The following is a 14312-nucleotide window of genomic DNA, read 5'->3' as shown; positions in this document are numbered from 1 at the left end:
AATAGCATGTTTTGGGGCAGTGTTTTGAGTAGGCTCGGCGTCGGGTGCTCTTGGTCTGATGGGATATCATCATACGGTGGGCCATTTCCTCTTCCACCAGGATCTAAATTTACATGGAGGCACGGCTTTTCAAGGGGCCCTTACTTTTTCCTCAGCACTGTCTAGAAGTTATGCGTCCAGCTCGTCCCGTTTGTCCATTTGTTGTACAGGTTTGCCAGCGCAAGAACAGGGCTAGGGTTCCGGCGGCCCAGATAGACGGCGACAAGGCCCACGACGACGGCCAGTCCCGCCGCGGCAGCGCCCTTTCTGTACGCCCAGAGTACCCTCATGAGTTTCTGACGGCGTTCCAGAGCCTTGAGCTCGGCTAGCTGTTTCCGAAAATACGCATGGCCTTGGTCCATCGTCTGCTTAGCGCACGATTCGATGGAGCGCGCCGTCTTGAGTGAGCTCGCCTTGGATATCTTGCGCCACGCGGACAGCGACTCGGGCGGGTATCGCTCGTACAGTCCGGTGGCACCGGCGATGAGCGACTCGAGATCCATCTTCTGCGGGACTTTGGAGAGGATGAGATGCAGCATGGAAGGGTCGTCCTCGTCATTGTCAAAGAGCTCATCACGGCGGTTCAGGACAATCTGGGCGAACATGTAGACGCTGAAGACAGGCTCACGGACGAGAAGGATATCGAAGAGGCGGGCGATGTCGCCGTACGCCTGGATGTCGTGGGCGTACATGGTCAGCGTCCCCGCGAGGGCGTAGAAGGGCTCTGTGCCTGCGAGGTGGCGCTTGAGCTTCGGGTCCGCCGCGTGGAGGATGTCGGGGATTAGGCGCAGCTGGGCAACAGTCGGCTCGAGGTTCGTGAGCATGAAGTCTCGTATGCGGAGCACCGAGAGCCGCGAGACAAGCCGAGCGCGCCAAGGCGGCTCAAGAACAAGCATGAAGACTTGACAGATGTCATGATAACCCTGAAAATAGCAGAGATAGGGGTAGCGGCGGAGGACCTCGACGATCAGGTCAGATAGATCGCTCTTGTTCTTTTCGAGCTCGGTATCGTCCTGGTCTACGCGTCGAGTTAGCTTATGTGTCGTAGTTCACTGCTTATACCCCAGTCTGGGCATGGCAGGCAGAAGACGCCCTACGGTTTGGGTAGTAGATGAAAGCCCGGTTGACATCAAGAGCAACCTGTTCTTCATCTCTATGACGCGGCAGGTCTTTCCAAGAATTCCCCTCTTCTCGTCTTGTTGTGATGATGTCTTCGCCGTATTCGCCATCTGTAAGACCGAGGAGTATTGGCCCTGTGACACGCAATGCATCCGTTAGCTTTACAGCATTGTAGAACGGCGGCGCGTGTAATGACCGAGGTATGCGGCACTAACAGGCTTTCCTGCGCAAAGTGTCGGTGAGGAAACCGCCTGTGGTACCGGCGAGAGCCTTAAGGGCCTCAAGGTTCCTCCACTTGCACGCTTCTAGGATATCTTGCGTCTTGCGCTGGGTCGAGTCGGTCGCCTCGTCCTTGGTCTGGGTGTCTGGCGCCAAGTCAGAACCGAGGGGAACTAGCTCGCTAGCTACCAGGTCTGACGCCATGGGTTCGTTCCGGCAGCGGGCGATGTCGCGTCGCTGCTGTTCGAAGGGCTTGTCTATAGGGATTACTGTCTTGGAGACAGCGTGCGCATCGTGTATCGGCGGCGATCTACATGGGTCGATGTTACCCAGCCACTCGCGGGAGAAGCCTCGAAGCCAGACTATCCTTGGGGGTCAACTGGAGATGGGCACGTCTTCAGAGTGGGAGCGGTTTTTGAGAGTCGACTAACGGACGGAAGTTCATTAACGCGTCCTCGGCCGGCGTTGAACGACCTGTTGAAAGCGGGAGCGTTATGTTCGCAGGAGCATCTGCAACAATGACGGAGTCGCCTCCACAGCGGATCTTTGTTTCGGCCTTCGAACCATTGAGACCCGCGTCGCAAGGCAATAGCACCCAAGCTCGAGGCTTAGTGTACTTTCCTAGAGGCTAGGTCATTAGGTGATCCGTGAAGCAGTTGACAGGGACGCCCGGCCCCACCGACCTAGATCGGCGGGACGGGACGCACAGGCCAGTTTAGGTATTGGTTGGGCAAAGCAACCACAACGGTTGGCAGATAAGTTTGAATGAATACCCATCATCACGCGCGGAACCTTTTCTTTCTTTTTCTGTGGATTGGGAAAGCTTGCCAAAGGAGCCGTAGGTGAAGCAAAACGCAGTTCGTTGGACTAATGGCATTGCCAAAGCTCAAATGCATCCAAGCCGGCTGCACCACGCAGTACTCAGCACGCGTACAGCCAACAATGGCGCACATTGTTGTCTCGAAGTCCAACGAAATAAACCAAGGTAAAATAGGGCCACCACACGAACCACCTTACTGAAGAACATAGCCGGAGCTAAACGCTAGAATGGCAGAAATATCGTAATCGAGAGGTATAATCACAGGCAAGTGACATGATTGCCCACGTCAGGGCAGATGTGGCATCTTCAGCGTGGAGTTCCTTCCTAGGCCATTACTCGTAAATTTAACTTACGTGTGAGGAGCCACTTACCCTGGAGACAGGCCAAGGCTTCCACATGCATGTTACGTCCGTAAGCTACTCTATGGAGTTGCATGGTCCATAGGGAATCGGGCGAGCGAGCAAACTATGGGACAGCCAGCCTCCAGTTGCTAGCAGGCCCCTTTCTACTGGATTTGTCTGCCATTTTATCAGGGGAAACCGACTTGATGATCCAGTCGGTGTTAAACTCCAACTGGGAGGAGGCAACGTCCGGCCAGCCTCGTGAGATGAACCTGAATCGACATGCATGGCGTTTAGTCAAGCAAAGATGTGCTTCCAATCGGTTGGCTTCGTCGTGCCGCTGTGAGGGATCACACTGTTGGTTTATGGCGATCGACTGTTTGACAACATGGGGGAAGCAGGGTTTCTTGTGGTACAGATCGGACTGGACGAGGTTGTATTGTTCAATGCGGGCACATCATTGTGCGGGGGGAGCGCACAGAGGAATGGTTTTGACGATGTGACTGGTGCGTGAGAAAAGGTCGGTCTCCTTGTCAATTCTCTGTCCTGGTTTGTCAGAGGGATCGTAGACCCACACCAAGGCCAGGGCCTGGCCCAAGACAACCGTACGACGTATTGACACTGATTTGGCTGCTTGCCTAATAGTGATGGAGATAGCGCAGAACGGCGGCGAGGTTTTCATTTGGTTTTGTTTGGTTCATTTTCCCTGTCGCGTGAGCAGACAAAGCCCAAGACTCGAGGGAATGTTGGGTTTGGTGTCGCCGATGCTCGCTCCTCTTGCTCATGCAGCGGGAGAAGGCTCGCCGCTAATCATGCAGACCAGGGAGGGGAGTTTTGAATCACCAAGCAGGCAGTATGGAACGTTAGGTTATACACCCGACGCGTGGTCAAGTGGTTGTTCCGCAAAATTGACAAATTCCGCGCACAAAACAGATACACCACACATCCGTGGGTGAAATTAAATCCACTGTCCAACCAGCAAACCCCAGCGATTAAATCGAGTTTCTTCTTTACTAAGGCGTTGGGACACCCATTCTAACCGCGATATTGGATCACCTCGTCCAACTGTTCGACCCCAAGACAGTCAGTCTGTAGTCGCGGCGGACGGGACGGCAAGGGTTTCGCGAGTCGACTTCTTCAGCAGCCGTCAGTTTCCTCTTGCCCCGTCAACTCGCCTTACTTCCACTTCGAGATACCTGCACTCCTTCGCTCCGTTGGATAGTCGTACCCCGCTTGGCTGGGGATTGTCTGCCTGCAGCCTGCCTGCATCCCCTCCAGACCACCTCGCCGCCGAGGTTCCATCGCTTTTCTGTGTGGTAGTGACTGCATCCGCCACAGTGGAGTGTCAGTTCGAACCGCACATCATTTGCAGTATCCAGGCAGAGAAAGACCCGGCTTTTTTACCCAAGAAAGGCACATCTCGCGAACCAAACTCCAAGCACATGGAGGCAAGGTAGAGTAGCTAGCATGTCTCGCCTGAGTCGGCCGAGTGATTGTGTGCTTATCCAGTGCCTTGGGCTAAAGCAGTCCATGTTTGCAGTCTTAGCTCTGCACCACTAGACTGGGCTGACCAGGTATTGATAGTGCACTCCGTACTGTAGGCATGTAAGCTGGGATGGCTATATTTGATAGAACGAGCGCCCCAGATTTGACCAATGTGCTTTACTACGTGCGCCACCACTTCTGATTCAAGGTGCCTAGATGCTGCTTACCTCCGTAGCACCTGGAACTATTTGCCTAACTGCCCTACCTTCTCTGACGGATATTATTCTGCCTTATATCTCTCAGTCATTAGCTCCTGGACGCTGGCTCTGATTGCACAAAAGCACCACATCCAGTCAAGTTTTGTGAGGTACATAACTACCTACCTAGGTTCGTAGGTAGCCCATATTTGTACGCAGCGTGGTACCCCCGCCACCGCCAAACCATCCAGGGAAGCAGGTACCTTGAACTACCTACCTGGTACCTACGACCCTACTGGGTACTCGCGCTCACCTCACAGCTGGATGGATACTCTAAAACTAATAACCTCCACTTCCCCCCAGCCGTCGCAATAGTCGGCACGACTCCATATCTTGCCTACCTACCTCAACTCCTCCATACTTTGAGGTGGCTCAGCCCCCACCCCAAGTCACCTGTTTTGGTCGGACGGCCGATAAGCACCCATTCACAAACACCTGTGAAGAACTCGGAAGGGTTCTTATATCGACTTGGGTCTTTTCTTTGGCTACCCCCGCGCAAAGGCCAACACACATTTGATCCGATTGCGCGGCTGTCATCGTTCCTCCAATCCGCTGTCCCCGCAAGACCAAGAGCTGGTCCAACCATGTTGACATAACACGGTCTGTCGACATGGCCTTTCAAACGAACGTCTTCAGGAATGGAGCCTGGGTGACGGAGACCATCGATCTACAAACTGTGCTCCGGGGCTCGACCACTACCGCGGTCCCTGACCCCCCTTCCCTCCCCATCCCGCCGACTTGCGGCATCTTGACAAGGACCATCATCGAGAGCCCTATAGCCCGATGGGTTCTTCCAGCTCGCCTCAGATCTGCCCGTCATAACGATGTTGCCTTTGTAGGGGTGAGTCTCTTGCCCTTGCCTTTCACAACCACCTGCTAGCACGGCGATTTGAACCTTGAAAGACCATGCAGCCTTCCAAGGCTTCTGTCTCTAATTGGGAACGAAAGCTCACATGCCCAGGACCGTTATGTGAGCATCAACGAGTTACGTAAAGATGGTCAGCTTCAAGAGGTTCTTCGGAAGAACGACTTCGGCTGCCGTATTCGCAATGCCTTGGTGATCGGAAACAAGTACGAGCACTTCCGCGTTATTGCTGACGAATCTGGACCCGACCATATCAAGAGCGAAGATGAAGACGACGACACCCAAATGGCCGACTTCAGCTCTGCCTCCGGCACCGGCGGCTCTCATGGACTGTTGCCACCACACTTATTACTCCTCGTTCTTGAATCCGGGTCCTTCCTCTTCCTCTTCATCAGGAGGGACCTGCATGGCAAGCTAGAGTTCGTCGTTTCGCCTTTCCACAACCCAGCGAGAAGACTAGGAAATCTAGGCTTCCATGTAGCCGTTGATCCTCGGTCTCGCTACATTGCTGTTGCTGATGCCCAGAACAAATTTGTCATTTACGAACTCGAATCCATGGAGTTCATGGGCGACCAGTATATGCGTCACAAGTCAATCAATCCAATCAAGACACACTACCCCAGGGCATTACAGGGTACTATACTCAAGATGGAATTCCTTTACCCCCGTCCAGAGGACGAAGATCACGTCATCCTCCTTCTCATCGTTGTCAAAGGTGACAGGTCCAAGATGGTCATCTACGAATGGGAACGTGGCGATGATCTCAGCCAGGTGCTTGCAGAGGAGAAGCGCGGTCATCGTATAGCACCGGAGCACCGCCTCCCGTTATTGATCATTCCTTTGACGGTGAGAAGCTCTTTTTTCGCTGTTTCCGAGCACGCCCTCGGTATCTGCAAGGATCCTCTCCAGGGCCCTCCAGATATCGAGACAATCAACCCGATCAGCCACCCCGCGACCCCTTTCCACCATGGTACTGGCGTGCCACTTTGGACAGCTTGGGATAGACCGGTACGAAGACGACGTTACTACGACACGAAAGATCTCATCTACCTAGCTCGGGAGGATGGGGTGATTGTCTTCTTTGAGTTCAATGCCACAGACATTCTTAGCGCCGCTATGAATGTCGGTGACTGCAACTGTAATATTTCCGCCGCTTTCACCACGATGTACGACGCCTATTCCGATGTTGCCATTGTTGCTGGTGATTCTGGCCCCGGGATGGTCTTCCAGGTAAGGTGAAGTGCCAGTGTAGACGTTAATTTGCCTGCTGACACATCACATAGCTCAAGCCTCGAGAGCCCCTCGTCGAACTTGGAACTATTCCGAATTGGTCGTGTGCCGTTGATTTTGTCACTACAGATGCTCTGACTACATGGAACCCTGAGAGCGGGCCACGCGGAAAGCCGGTTGTGCCCTGGCGACAACGAACATTAGACAACTTAGCCTCTCCAGACAAGGTCCTTTGTGCCTCGGGAAACGGCCCTCAAGGTAGCATCACAGAACTTCGCTACGGGCTTCCTGCCAACACAATCTCGTACTTCGAGCCGCTACCCACGAGAAGAGTCTGGGTGTTTAAGACCAATGATGCCAACTGGCCACATCAAATGCTGATGGCAAGCCCCGGTACCTCTGACGTCCTACTCGTATCTGCCGATCTCTCGCATGCGGAGATGGCGGACCCAATGTCAACCAAATTCGACACAGCATCCCGAACCCTGGAAGCAGCCCAGAGCCCGGACGGTATCATCACTCAAGTATCCGAGATATGCATCACCACCATCGGCCGAGACCACAGGTGCGTATCTTACTGTCACTTCGTATCACTGTGACCTGGGTTTTGCTGACAGTTTCTGCAGTTCCAGATATGACTTCGATGGCTTTCCTGGCGTGGACGGAATAGCGGAGCATGCGGCGGTCAGGGGCAGCTGTGTTTGTGTGTCAACCTATGCAGAGTCTCGCTTTCAGGTCCATGCATTTCACACTGGCAACGCCGAAGTGTCTCTCGCCCAGTCTTATGTTGTGGACGGCGAGGTGACTTGTCTTACACTCTGCTGTCTCAATGGCCGAGAATGTATTGTGGCTGGCGTGTGGCGACAAAATAGCCCTTGGATAGCCATCTTCACTGCCGACAAGTCTGAAGAGGCTCCCGAACTAATACGCCTCGATGTCGGTAAGTGCATCCCTACGTACTAGAAACCTGCATCGGCTGATATTGCCATGCGTGACAGACGACATATCTCTCGAGCCAGATGACGGAGATGCAATGGACATAACACCAACCATTGAGCTTGTCAACACCGTCGTGGCAATAGCGGAATCAAAGCAGCAAACGAGCCTGGTTATGGGGACTCGCAGCGGCCATTTATTAACAATTCAGCTCAGCGGCGCCGCTCCCTATCACCGACGCATGTTTAAGGAGAGACTGGGTACGGGTGCGCTGGAGGTACTTGCTGTCGATGCATCGTTTCTTCCCAACTCAGTCTTGGTCTGCTGTAGCGACACCCTTCTTCTGCTGAGGAACTTCGGGTCCAGGCGACCGGGTCACTTCGCCACCAGGCACCGAGTGTGGGTGACCGATCTGAAGCATCCCGCAACAGCGTCCGTACCAGTTATCTCCGCCGCAAGCATACCAACTGACCTTGGCGGCAACCGCATACCGCTGGTTCTTCTGTCGGGGGAGCGCATGTCCTTCACGGAGCTGTACTTGCAAGCTGGTCCGGTTCCTAAAAGTCTACCTTTGCCTGGAACACCTTCCAAATTGCTGTACTCTCAAACGCTGCAGTGTTTGGTCGTTGCAATACAAATTGGGCAACAGCCAACCATCCTGTTCATGGACCCCGAAACCGGAGAAGACCTCTCTCTCCCTCAAGACAAGCACGGCAACATGACAGCATTCATCAGTGGTATGGGAAGCCCCGGCGATAGGATACATGCGATCTACGACTGGTTGTTCGTAAGGGATGGGATGACCTTCCATTACCTCATCATCACTACGGCAGGGGGGCGTCTCTTGCTTGTGACCCCAAAGAAGGAAGAAACCCGAGATCCCGATGGCAAGAGCAGAACGAAGATACGATTCTTCACCAAATATAGGCTGAAAGAGCCCGCGCCCATATACGCGATTGTCGGAGACGGTGACAGCATCGTCTACTGCGCCGGCAACGTGCTTCATTGGGATGTTCTTGATCCCGTTGAGAAGAAGCTTGTTCGGAAAAAGAGCTACGAACTGAATTCTCCCGCCACCTCACTACGAATCGTCAACGGCAAGATATCGGCATTGACCCTGAGCGATTCCGTAGTGGTCATTGACCACAAGTCGGAACACGAACACCGTGATATGACCCAGATCCATGCGGATCAGGTTACGCGGAAATCGAATCACTTTTTTGATGTCGGAGAATGTATGGATGACCAACTAGCCTGGCCAGTGACTTTGCTCACCGGTATGGACCGGTACTTTACAGCAGTGTGGACTCCATGGAAGGAGCCTCAAAGAGAGTTGGAACTTGTCGCCGAGGGTCCGCTACCGGCCAGCGTTAGGAAACTTCAACGAGGTCATGTGCGACCGGAATGGGTTGCGACGCAACATGTGCCACAGTACGGCTCCATACCAAGCACCATCGACGGAGCCGAGGTGCTGGGGATTTGCCTCGATGGGTCGCTACTGCATTTCAGCCTTCTCAACACTCAAGCATGGCGATTCCTGCGCCTTGTGGAGAACCTGGCCTTGAGAAGCCGACTGCTGTTCCCGTACAGCTACGAAGTCTCGGTCCTAGATGACGAGGAGTACGACGCGGAGGCAAAGGAGACACCCAAGTCGATGAAGCACATTGACGGTGACCTTCTTCAACGGTGCATCGATTATCGGGCGTTGGAGAAGATGATATCGGAAGACAGCGATATTGACCTGCTGCGGGAGTATCTGGACGATCTGGACGACGGAGACTGGACAGCATCATTCCAGGACGCCAACAACATTTCAAAGTACTTTGAGTTGGCCTACAACATCCTAGACTATTACCTGGCTCCTGTCATTTGAGTCATGGCGTTGAGCATGGCGACACAGGGGAGGAGAAAATGATGCCTCGAGGGGGCGTATTGTTGGAAGCTGCGCTGGGTTAAGAGTCGTTAGACTGGGTAGAAGAAAAGTCATCATCACATATTGGTGGCTCGTGGCTCTTGACTTCAGCGAGAAAACCCGCGTGATGCGAGGATATGAAGTCTAGGGGCGAACGAGTCTCGACAGAAAGAGATGCGTCACGACGCTTAGACATGGTTACATCATGAAAATGTCTCAGGTACATCGATAACCTCAGAACTCCCGTTGTGGGGGTTGGGCTGAGGGGCTCGCCAATGTCGCCATGAGTAGGTACCCATTACCAGTGTCGCATCTGTAATGGAGCATTTTGAGTGGCCGACACTTAGATGGAATTTTGTTCGAGTCGTGAGTGGGCGACATGTGGTCGTCCTGCCCTATTTCTTTACTAACAAAAACTTTTTGCTGAGCGGACGGGGTAGAGCCACACTCGAAAGACGACCCTAGAATGGCTTGGATAGCCATACGTACCCTCACCACTCGTTCAATTGGACTCAGCTGTATAGGTAGAGAGTGAGAATGAAAATGCATATGTGAGAGGTAATACATAGAAGAGGGAGAAGAAGCAGGTGCACAAAAAGTGTCCGCGGAGGCTACTTATCGAACACATCCACCTACTGCGCAGAACCTACCTACCTAGTGACTACTTGTAGGTACCTACCTAGGTAAGTGCAACCTGAGGTCACCAACCTAAGCCCACAGCATCCGTTTATGCAATGGAATGCGCCTCTCTTGCCCCGCAGCGAACCTGTGCATTCCCATTTTCCCTGTTCGAGATTTCGAACACTACGGTATCCTACGGTCGTAGCCTTCCTTCTTTTACTCAAAAAAAATACAGAGAGGTGCTGCATCGTCCGTATTATGTCGTGTTGGCCCCGACAAAATTGCACTCAGGACTCGGTTTTCTCGCCATCCAATCTCTTACGTCGTTGAAGAGCCTTCAGTGTGCTTCTCTTCTCGAACCACCAATAGCCCCGACCCCACCCATCTTTGGGAATTCCCACCGCGTCTGTCTACCCGTCACTTTCTGCTTGATATCGCCCACACCCTGCATCTTTTTGCACCGGGTCCAACCAAGAACCTTTGACTCGTTTCGCAGTACCTAAACGTCGAGTACCGCAAACATGCCTCCCAAGAAGAAGGGGAACAAGGCTCGCGCCAACGATGACTGGGAGAATGAGCTCGGCGAGACCATCGCCCCCGCCGCCGCCACTCTAGAAGCTGATGCCGAAAAGCCAGCCGAGGAGGAAGATGAGACCCCCGGCGGTCTCATGGCCACCATGCGCAAGAACAGAGAGAAGAGAAAGAAGAAGGGCATCGAGGAGCCCCCCGCCGCTCCCGAGCCTGAGGTCGAGGCCGAACCTTCGCCCAGCCTCGCTGAGAAGGCTCCCGAGGAAGCCACTATGGAAGACGAGTTCGCTCTGCCCCAGAAGAAAGGCAAGGGTGGCAAGGGCAAGCAGGCTCCCGCAGCCACCGCCGCCCCCGCTGCCGATGACGAGGGGGATGGCCCCGGTCGCGTCCTGACCAAGGCCGAAAAGGAGAAGTTGAAGAAGGAGAGGGAGAAGCAGCGTAAGAAGGAGCAGGTGAGCCTACAGCGTTCCTCCCTCGGGCCATGGACTTTTCACTAATCTCATCATGCACATACAGGCTGCGAAGAAGAAGACCACTGCCCCTGCCGCAAAGGCTGAACCTGCTAAGGCAGCTCCCGAGAAGAAGGACTCCCCGACGCCCGCCGCCGACGCCGTTGCTCCCCCGCCTGCCGAAGAGAAGGGTGGTAAGAAGAAGAAGATTCCCGCTGCCCTCGCTGCGCTCCAGAAACAGCAGGAGGAGCTTCGTCGCCAGCAAGAAGAACAGGCTCGCTTCGCCGAAGAGGAGAAGAAGAGAATCGAGGAGGAGGAGCGCGCCGCCAATGAGGAAAACAAGCGCAGAGAGGAGGCCAAGGCTCTTAAGAAACAAAAAGAAAAGGAGAAGATCGAACAACTAAAGAAGGAGGGCAAGTTCATGACCAAGGCCCAGAAAGAGGAAAAGGCTCGCAACGAGCGTAAGCTTCAGCAGATGCTTGCTGCCGGTATCAAGGTTGGTCCCGCCGACGAGGGCGAGGGCGATAAGAAGAAGAAGGTCACCTACGACAACAAGAAGAAGGGAGGCCGCAAGGCGCAAGACAAGGTGAGCTTCGCATATCCATTCAACCTCCCAAGGTTCCTAAGACTGACCGCTTGCTGTATAGATCGACGAAGAAAGGGCCCTTGCTGAGGCTGCCGAGCGCGCCAGAAAGGAGGCCGAACGTCTCCACAAGGAGGCAGAAGAGAAGGCGGCCAAGGAAAAGGCAGAGGCTGAAGCTGCCGCCGCCAAGAAGAAGGCCGCTGAAGCCAGTGACTTGGAAGACGACTGGGAGGCTGCCGCCGCTTCTGACGAGGAGGACGTCAAGGACAGCTGGGATGCCGACAGCGACGAAGAGCAAGAAAAGAAGGCGAAGGCGGCCAACGGCAAACCCGAGAAGCCCAGTCAGAAGGACGAGGATGAGGGCGATGATGAGGAGGACGACTCCGACTCCGACTCTGATTCCGACGACTCTGAAGAAGATGAGAAGGAGACAGCAGCTCGCCAAGCCGAGCTTCAGCGCAAGAGGGAGGCCGCGGAACGTCGCGAGAAGGCTCACCAGGCCGCGCTGGCAGCGAGATCCAAAGACAACCTCCGATCTCCCATTTGCTGTATTCTGGGCCACGTCGATACCGGAAAGACGAAGCTTCTCGACAAGATCCGTCAGACCAACGTGCAAGAGGGCGAAGCTGGTGGTATTACTCAACAGATTGGTGCCACCTACTTCCCTGTTGAGGCCATCAAGCAGAAGGTAGCCGTCGTCAACACCGACGGCTCCTTCGAGTTCAAGGTCCCCGGACTGCTGGTCATTGATACCCCTGGCCACGAGTCCTTCTCCAACTTGCGTTCTCGTGGTTCATCGCTCTGCAACATCGCCATTCTTGTCGTCGATATCATGCACGGCCTCGAGCCGCAAACCTTGGAGTCGATGAGAATGCTTCGTGACAGGAAGACCCCCTTCGTTGTCGCTCTCAACAAGATCGATCGTCTGTACGGCTGGAAGAAGGTCGACAACAATGGTTTCCAAGAGAGTTTGGCTCTGCAGCCCAGAGGTGTGCAGAACGAGTTCAAGAACCGCCTGGAGCAGACCAAGCTCGCCTTTGCCGAGCAGGGTTTCAACGCCGAGCTCTTCTACGAGAACAAGTCTATGGCCAAGAACGTCTCCCTCATCCCCACCTCTGCCCACACCGGCGAGGGTATCCCCGACATGCTGAAGCTCATCATCCAGCTCACCCAGGAGCGCATGGTTGGATCCCTCATGTATCTTTCCGAGGTCCAGGCTACAGTCCTTGAGGTCAAGGCCATTGAAGGTTTCGGCATGACTGTCGATGTCGTCTTGTCCAACGGTATCTTACGCGAGGGTGACAGGATCGTCTTGTGCGGTGTGGAAGGCGCCATCTGCACAAACATTCGTGCCTTGTTGACGCCGGCACCGATGCGTGAACTGCGTCTCAAGTCGGCGTATGTGCACAACAAGGAGGTCAAGGCCGCTTTGGGTGTCAAGATCAGTGCCCCTGGTCTTGAGGGTGCCATTGCCGGTTCTCGTATGTTGGTCGTCGGCCCCGACGACGACGAGGACGACATCATCGACGAGGTCGAGTCTGATCTCGCCACCTTGTTCAACCGTGTCGAGAAGACCGGCCGTGGTGTCAGTGTCCAGGCGTCCACCCTCGGTTCCCTCGAGGCGCTGTTGGACTTCCTCAAGGATTGCAAGATCCCCGTCGCCAACGTCGGCATCGGCCCTGTTTACAAGCGTGATGTCATGCAAGCCGGTATCATGCTTGAGAAGGCAGCCGACTTCGCCGTCATGCTTTGCTTCGATGTCAAGGTCGACAAGGAAGCGCAGCAGTACGCAGACGACGTCGGCGTCAAGATCTTTACGGCAGACATTATCTACCATCTCTTCGACGCCTTTACCAAGCATATGGCTGAGCTCTTGGAGAAGAAGAAGGAGGAGTCTAAGATGCTGGCTGTCTTCCCCTGCGTGCTCAACACCGTTGCTGTTTTCAACAAGACCAACCCCATTGTCGTCGGTGTCGACGTCGTCGAGGGTCAGCTGAAGATCAACACGCCGATTGCTGTAGTCAAAAACAACGCCGTTACAGGTTTGAAGGAAGTTATCAACCTTGGCAGAGTGTAAGTTCCCCCACGTACTCAGTTACGAGCCACCGTTCCCCAAAGCTAACCTTTTCAATCATTAGCACTTCAATTGAGCGTGACCACAAGCAAATTCCCGTCTGCAAGAGGGGCCAGCCCTCGGTCGCTGTCAAGATCGAGATGGGCGGCCACCAGCCGACGTACGGCCGCCAGCTCGAGGAGTCGGACACGCTGTACAGTCTCATCTCGCGTGCCTCCATCGACACTCTCAAGGAGTTCTACCGCAAAGACGTCAGCAACGACGAGTGGCAGCTCATCATCAAGCTCAAGCCCCTCTTCGACATCCACTAAATACAACCCCTCCCCCCTTACCCATCTCGCCCCTTCCTTTTGGGAGCAGGGCCATGGTCTGACTGTTCAAGTCGAACGATGAGCAAGAGGGTTTGTGAGAGTGTTTTAATTTTGCATGAGAAAGAGAGATGGAGAGCTATGTTTCTAGAAACGAGGGAATGGGAAAGGAGGAAAGGAAACCCGGATTGGTTGTGGCATGGGGGAAGGGATTGATGATGGACGAGTCAAGAAGAAAAGAACCTTGTTTTTGTGTACGATCATCTCCCCGCCATCTCCCTGCATCGTTTCTTTCCAGGTCTCTTCCCTAAAAGCAATTATTTCATATTGAAATCTCAATCGTAACAAAAGTCACCAGATCGGGTAGGACCCAATGAAATGGGTCACGAGAGATCCAGTGTCAGGTTCTGGAAGAAGAAAATGAACCTTTCGGTATTGACGTATCGAGCCATGACAAGATCTAGCTGGGTCAATTATGCCAATAAAAACAAGGGGGGAGCTGTTTAGCATGCTTGTCTTTGTACTC

The 14312-nt window shown here is 54.1% G+C and overlaps 3 protein-coding genes across 3 annotated transcripts; 2 read left to right on the top strand and 1 right to left on the bottom strand.

Annotated features, from left to right (window-relative positions):
* Positions 1-39: 39 nt before the first annotated feature.
* CDEST_05104 (Putative GTPase-activating protein TBC20/Gyp8) lies at positions 40-1967 on the bottom strand. Its single transcript, XM_062921263.1, has 3 exons — positions 1374-1967; positions 1137-1292; positions 40-1057 (listed from the first exon to the last, which is right to left on the bottom strand). The coding sequence occupies exons 1-3, from the start codon at positions 1579-1581 to the stop codon at positions 162-164; spliced, it is 1260 nt and encodes a 419-aa protein (XP_062777314.1). The 5' UTR covers positions 1582-1967; the 3' UTR covers positions 40-161.
* Positions 1968-4601: 2634 nt separating this feature from the next.
* Positions 4602-9737, top strand: CDEST_05103 (Putative WD40/YVTN repeat-like-containing domain superfamily). Its single transcript, XM_062921262.1, has 5 exons — positions 4602-5121; positions 5242-6375; positions 6429-6940; positions 7002-7315; positions 7374-9737. The coding sequence occupies exons 1-5, from the start codon at positions 4891-4893 to the stop codon at positions 9182-9184; spliced, it is 4002 nt and encodes a 1333-aa protein (XP_062777313.1). The 5' UTR covers positions 4602-4890; the 3' UTR covers positions 9185-9737.
* Positions 9738-9943: 206 nt separating this feature from the next.
* On the top strand, positions 9944-14296 carry CDEST_05102 (Putative small GTP-binding protein). The gene is made up of 4 exons (XM_062921261.1): positions 9944-10824; positions 10889-11407; positions 11469-13477; positions 13543-14296. The coding sequence occupies exons 1-4, from the start codon at positions 10366-10368 to the stop codon at positions 13787-13789; spliced, it is 3234 nt and encodes a 1077-aa protein (XP_062777312.1). The 5' UTR covers positions 9944-10365; the 3' UTR covers positions 13790-14296.
* The last annotated feature ends 16 nt before the right edge of the window (positions 14297-14312 follow it).

The sequence above is a fragment of the Colletotrichum destructivum genome, chromosome 3, assembly GCF_034447905.1.
Source record: "Colletotrichum destructivum chromosome 3, complete sequence".
Lineage (NCBI taxonomy): Eukaryota > Fungi > Ascomycota > Sordariomycetes > Glomerellales > Glomerellaceae > Colletotrichum > Colletotrichum destructivum.
The sequence above is the reverse complement of the archived record's forward strand: the minus strand, read 5'-3'. Positions and strand labels throughout refer to the sequence as shown.

Bases quoted from the DNA above. Each gene is read 5' to 3' on its own strand.
- CDEST_05104 (XM_062921263.1), bottom strand. From the start codon at position 1,581: ATGGCGTCAGACCTGGTAGCTAGCGAGCTAGTTCCCCTCGGTTCTGAC. The intron at 1,293-1,373 runs GTTAGTGCCGCA...TGCGTGTCACAG, and splicing joins CACTTTGCGCAGGAAAGCCT to GGCCAATACTCCTCGGTCTT. The intron at 1,058-1,136 runs GTAGGGCGTCTT...CTCGACGCGTAG, and splicing joins TTTCATCTACTACCCAAACC to ACCAGGACGATACCGAGCTC.
- CDEST_05103 (XM_062921262.1), top strand. From the start codon at position 4,891: ATGGCCTTTCAAACGAACGTCTTCAGGAATGGAGCCTGGGTGACGGAG. The intron at 5,122-5,241 runs GTGAGTCTCTTG...TCACATGCCCAG, and splicing joins ACGATGTTGCCTTTGTAGGG to GACCGTTATGTGAGCATCAA. The intron at 6,941-7,001 runs GTGCGTATCTTA...CAGTTTCTGCAG, and splicing joins ACCATCGGCCGAGACCACAG to TTCCAGATATGACTTCGATG.
- CDEST_05102 (XM_062921261.1), top strand. From the start codon at position 10,366: ATGCCTCCCAAGAAGAAGGGGAACAAGGCTCGCGCCAACGATGACTGG. The intron at 10,825-10,888 runs GTGAGCCTACAG...ATGCACATACAG, and splicing joins AGCAGCGTAAGAAGGAGCAG to GCTGCGAAGAAGAAGACCAC. The intron at 11,408-11,468 runs GTGAGCTTCGCA...CTTGCTGTATAG, and splicing joins GCCGCAAGGCGCAAGACAAG to ATCGACGAAGAAAGGGCCCT.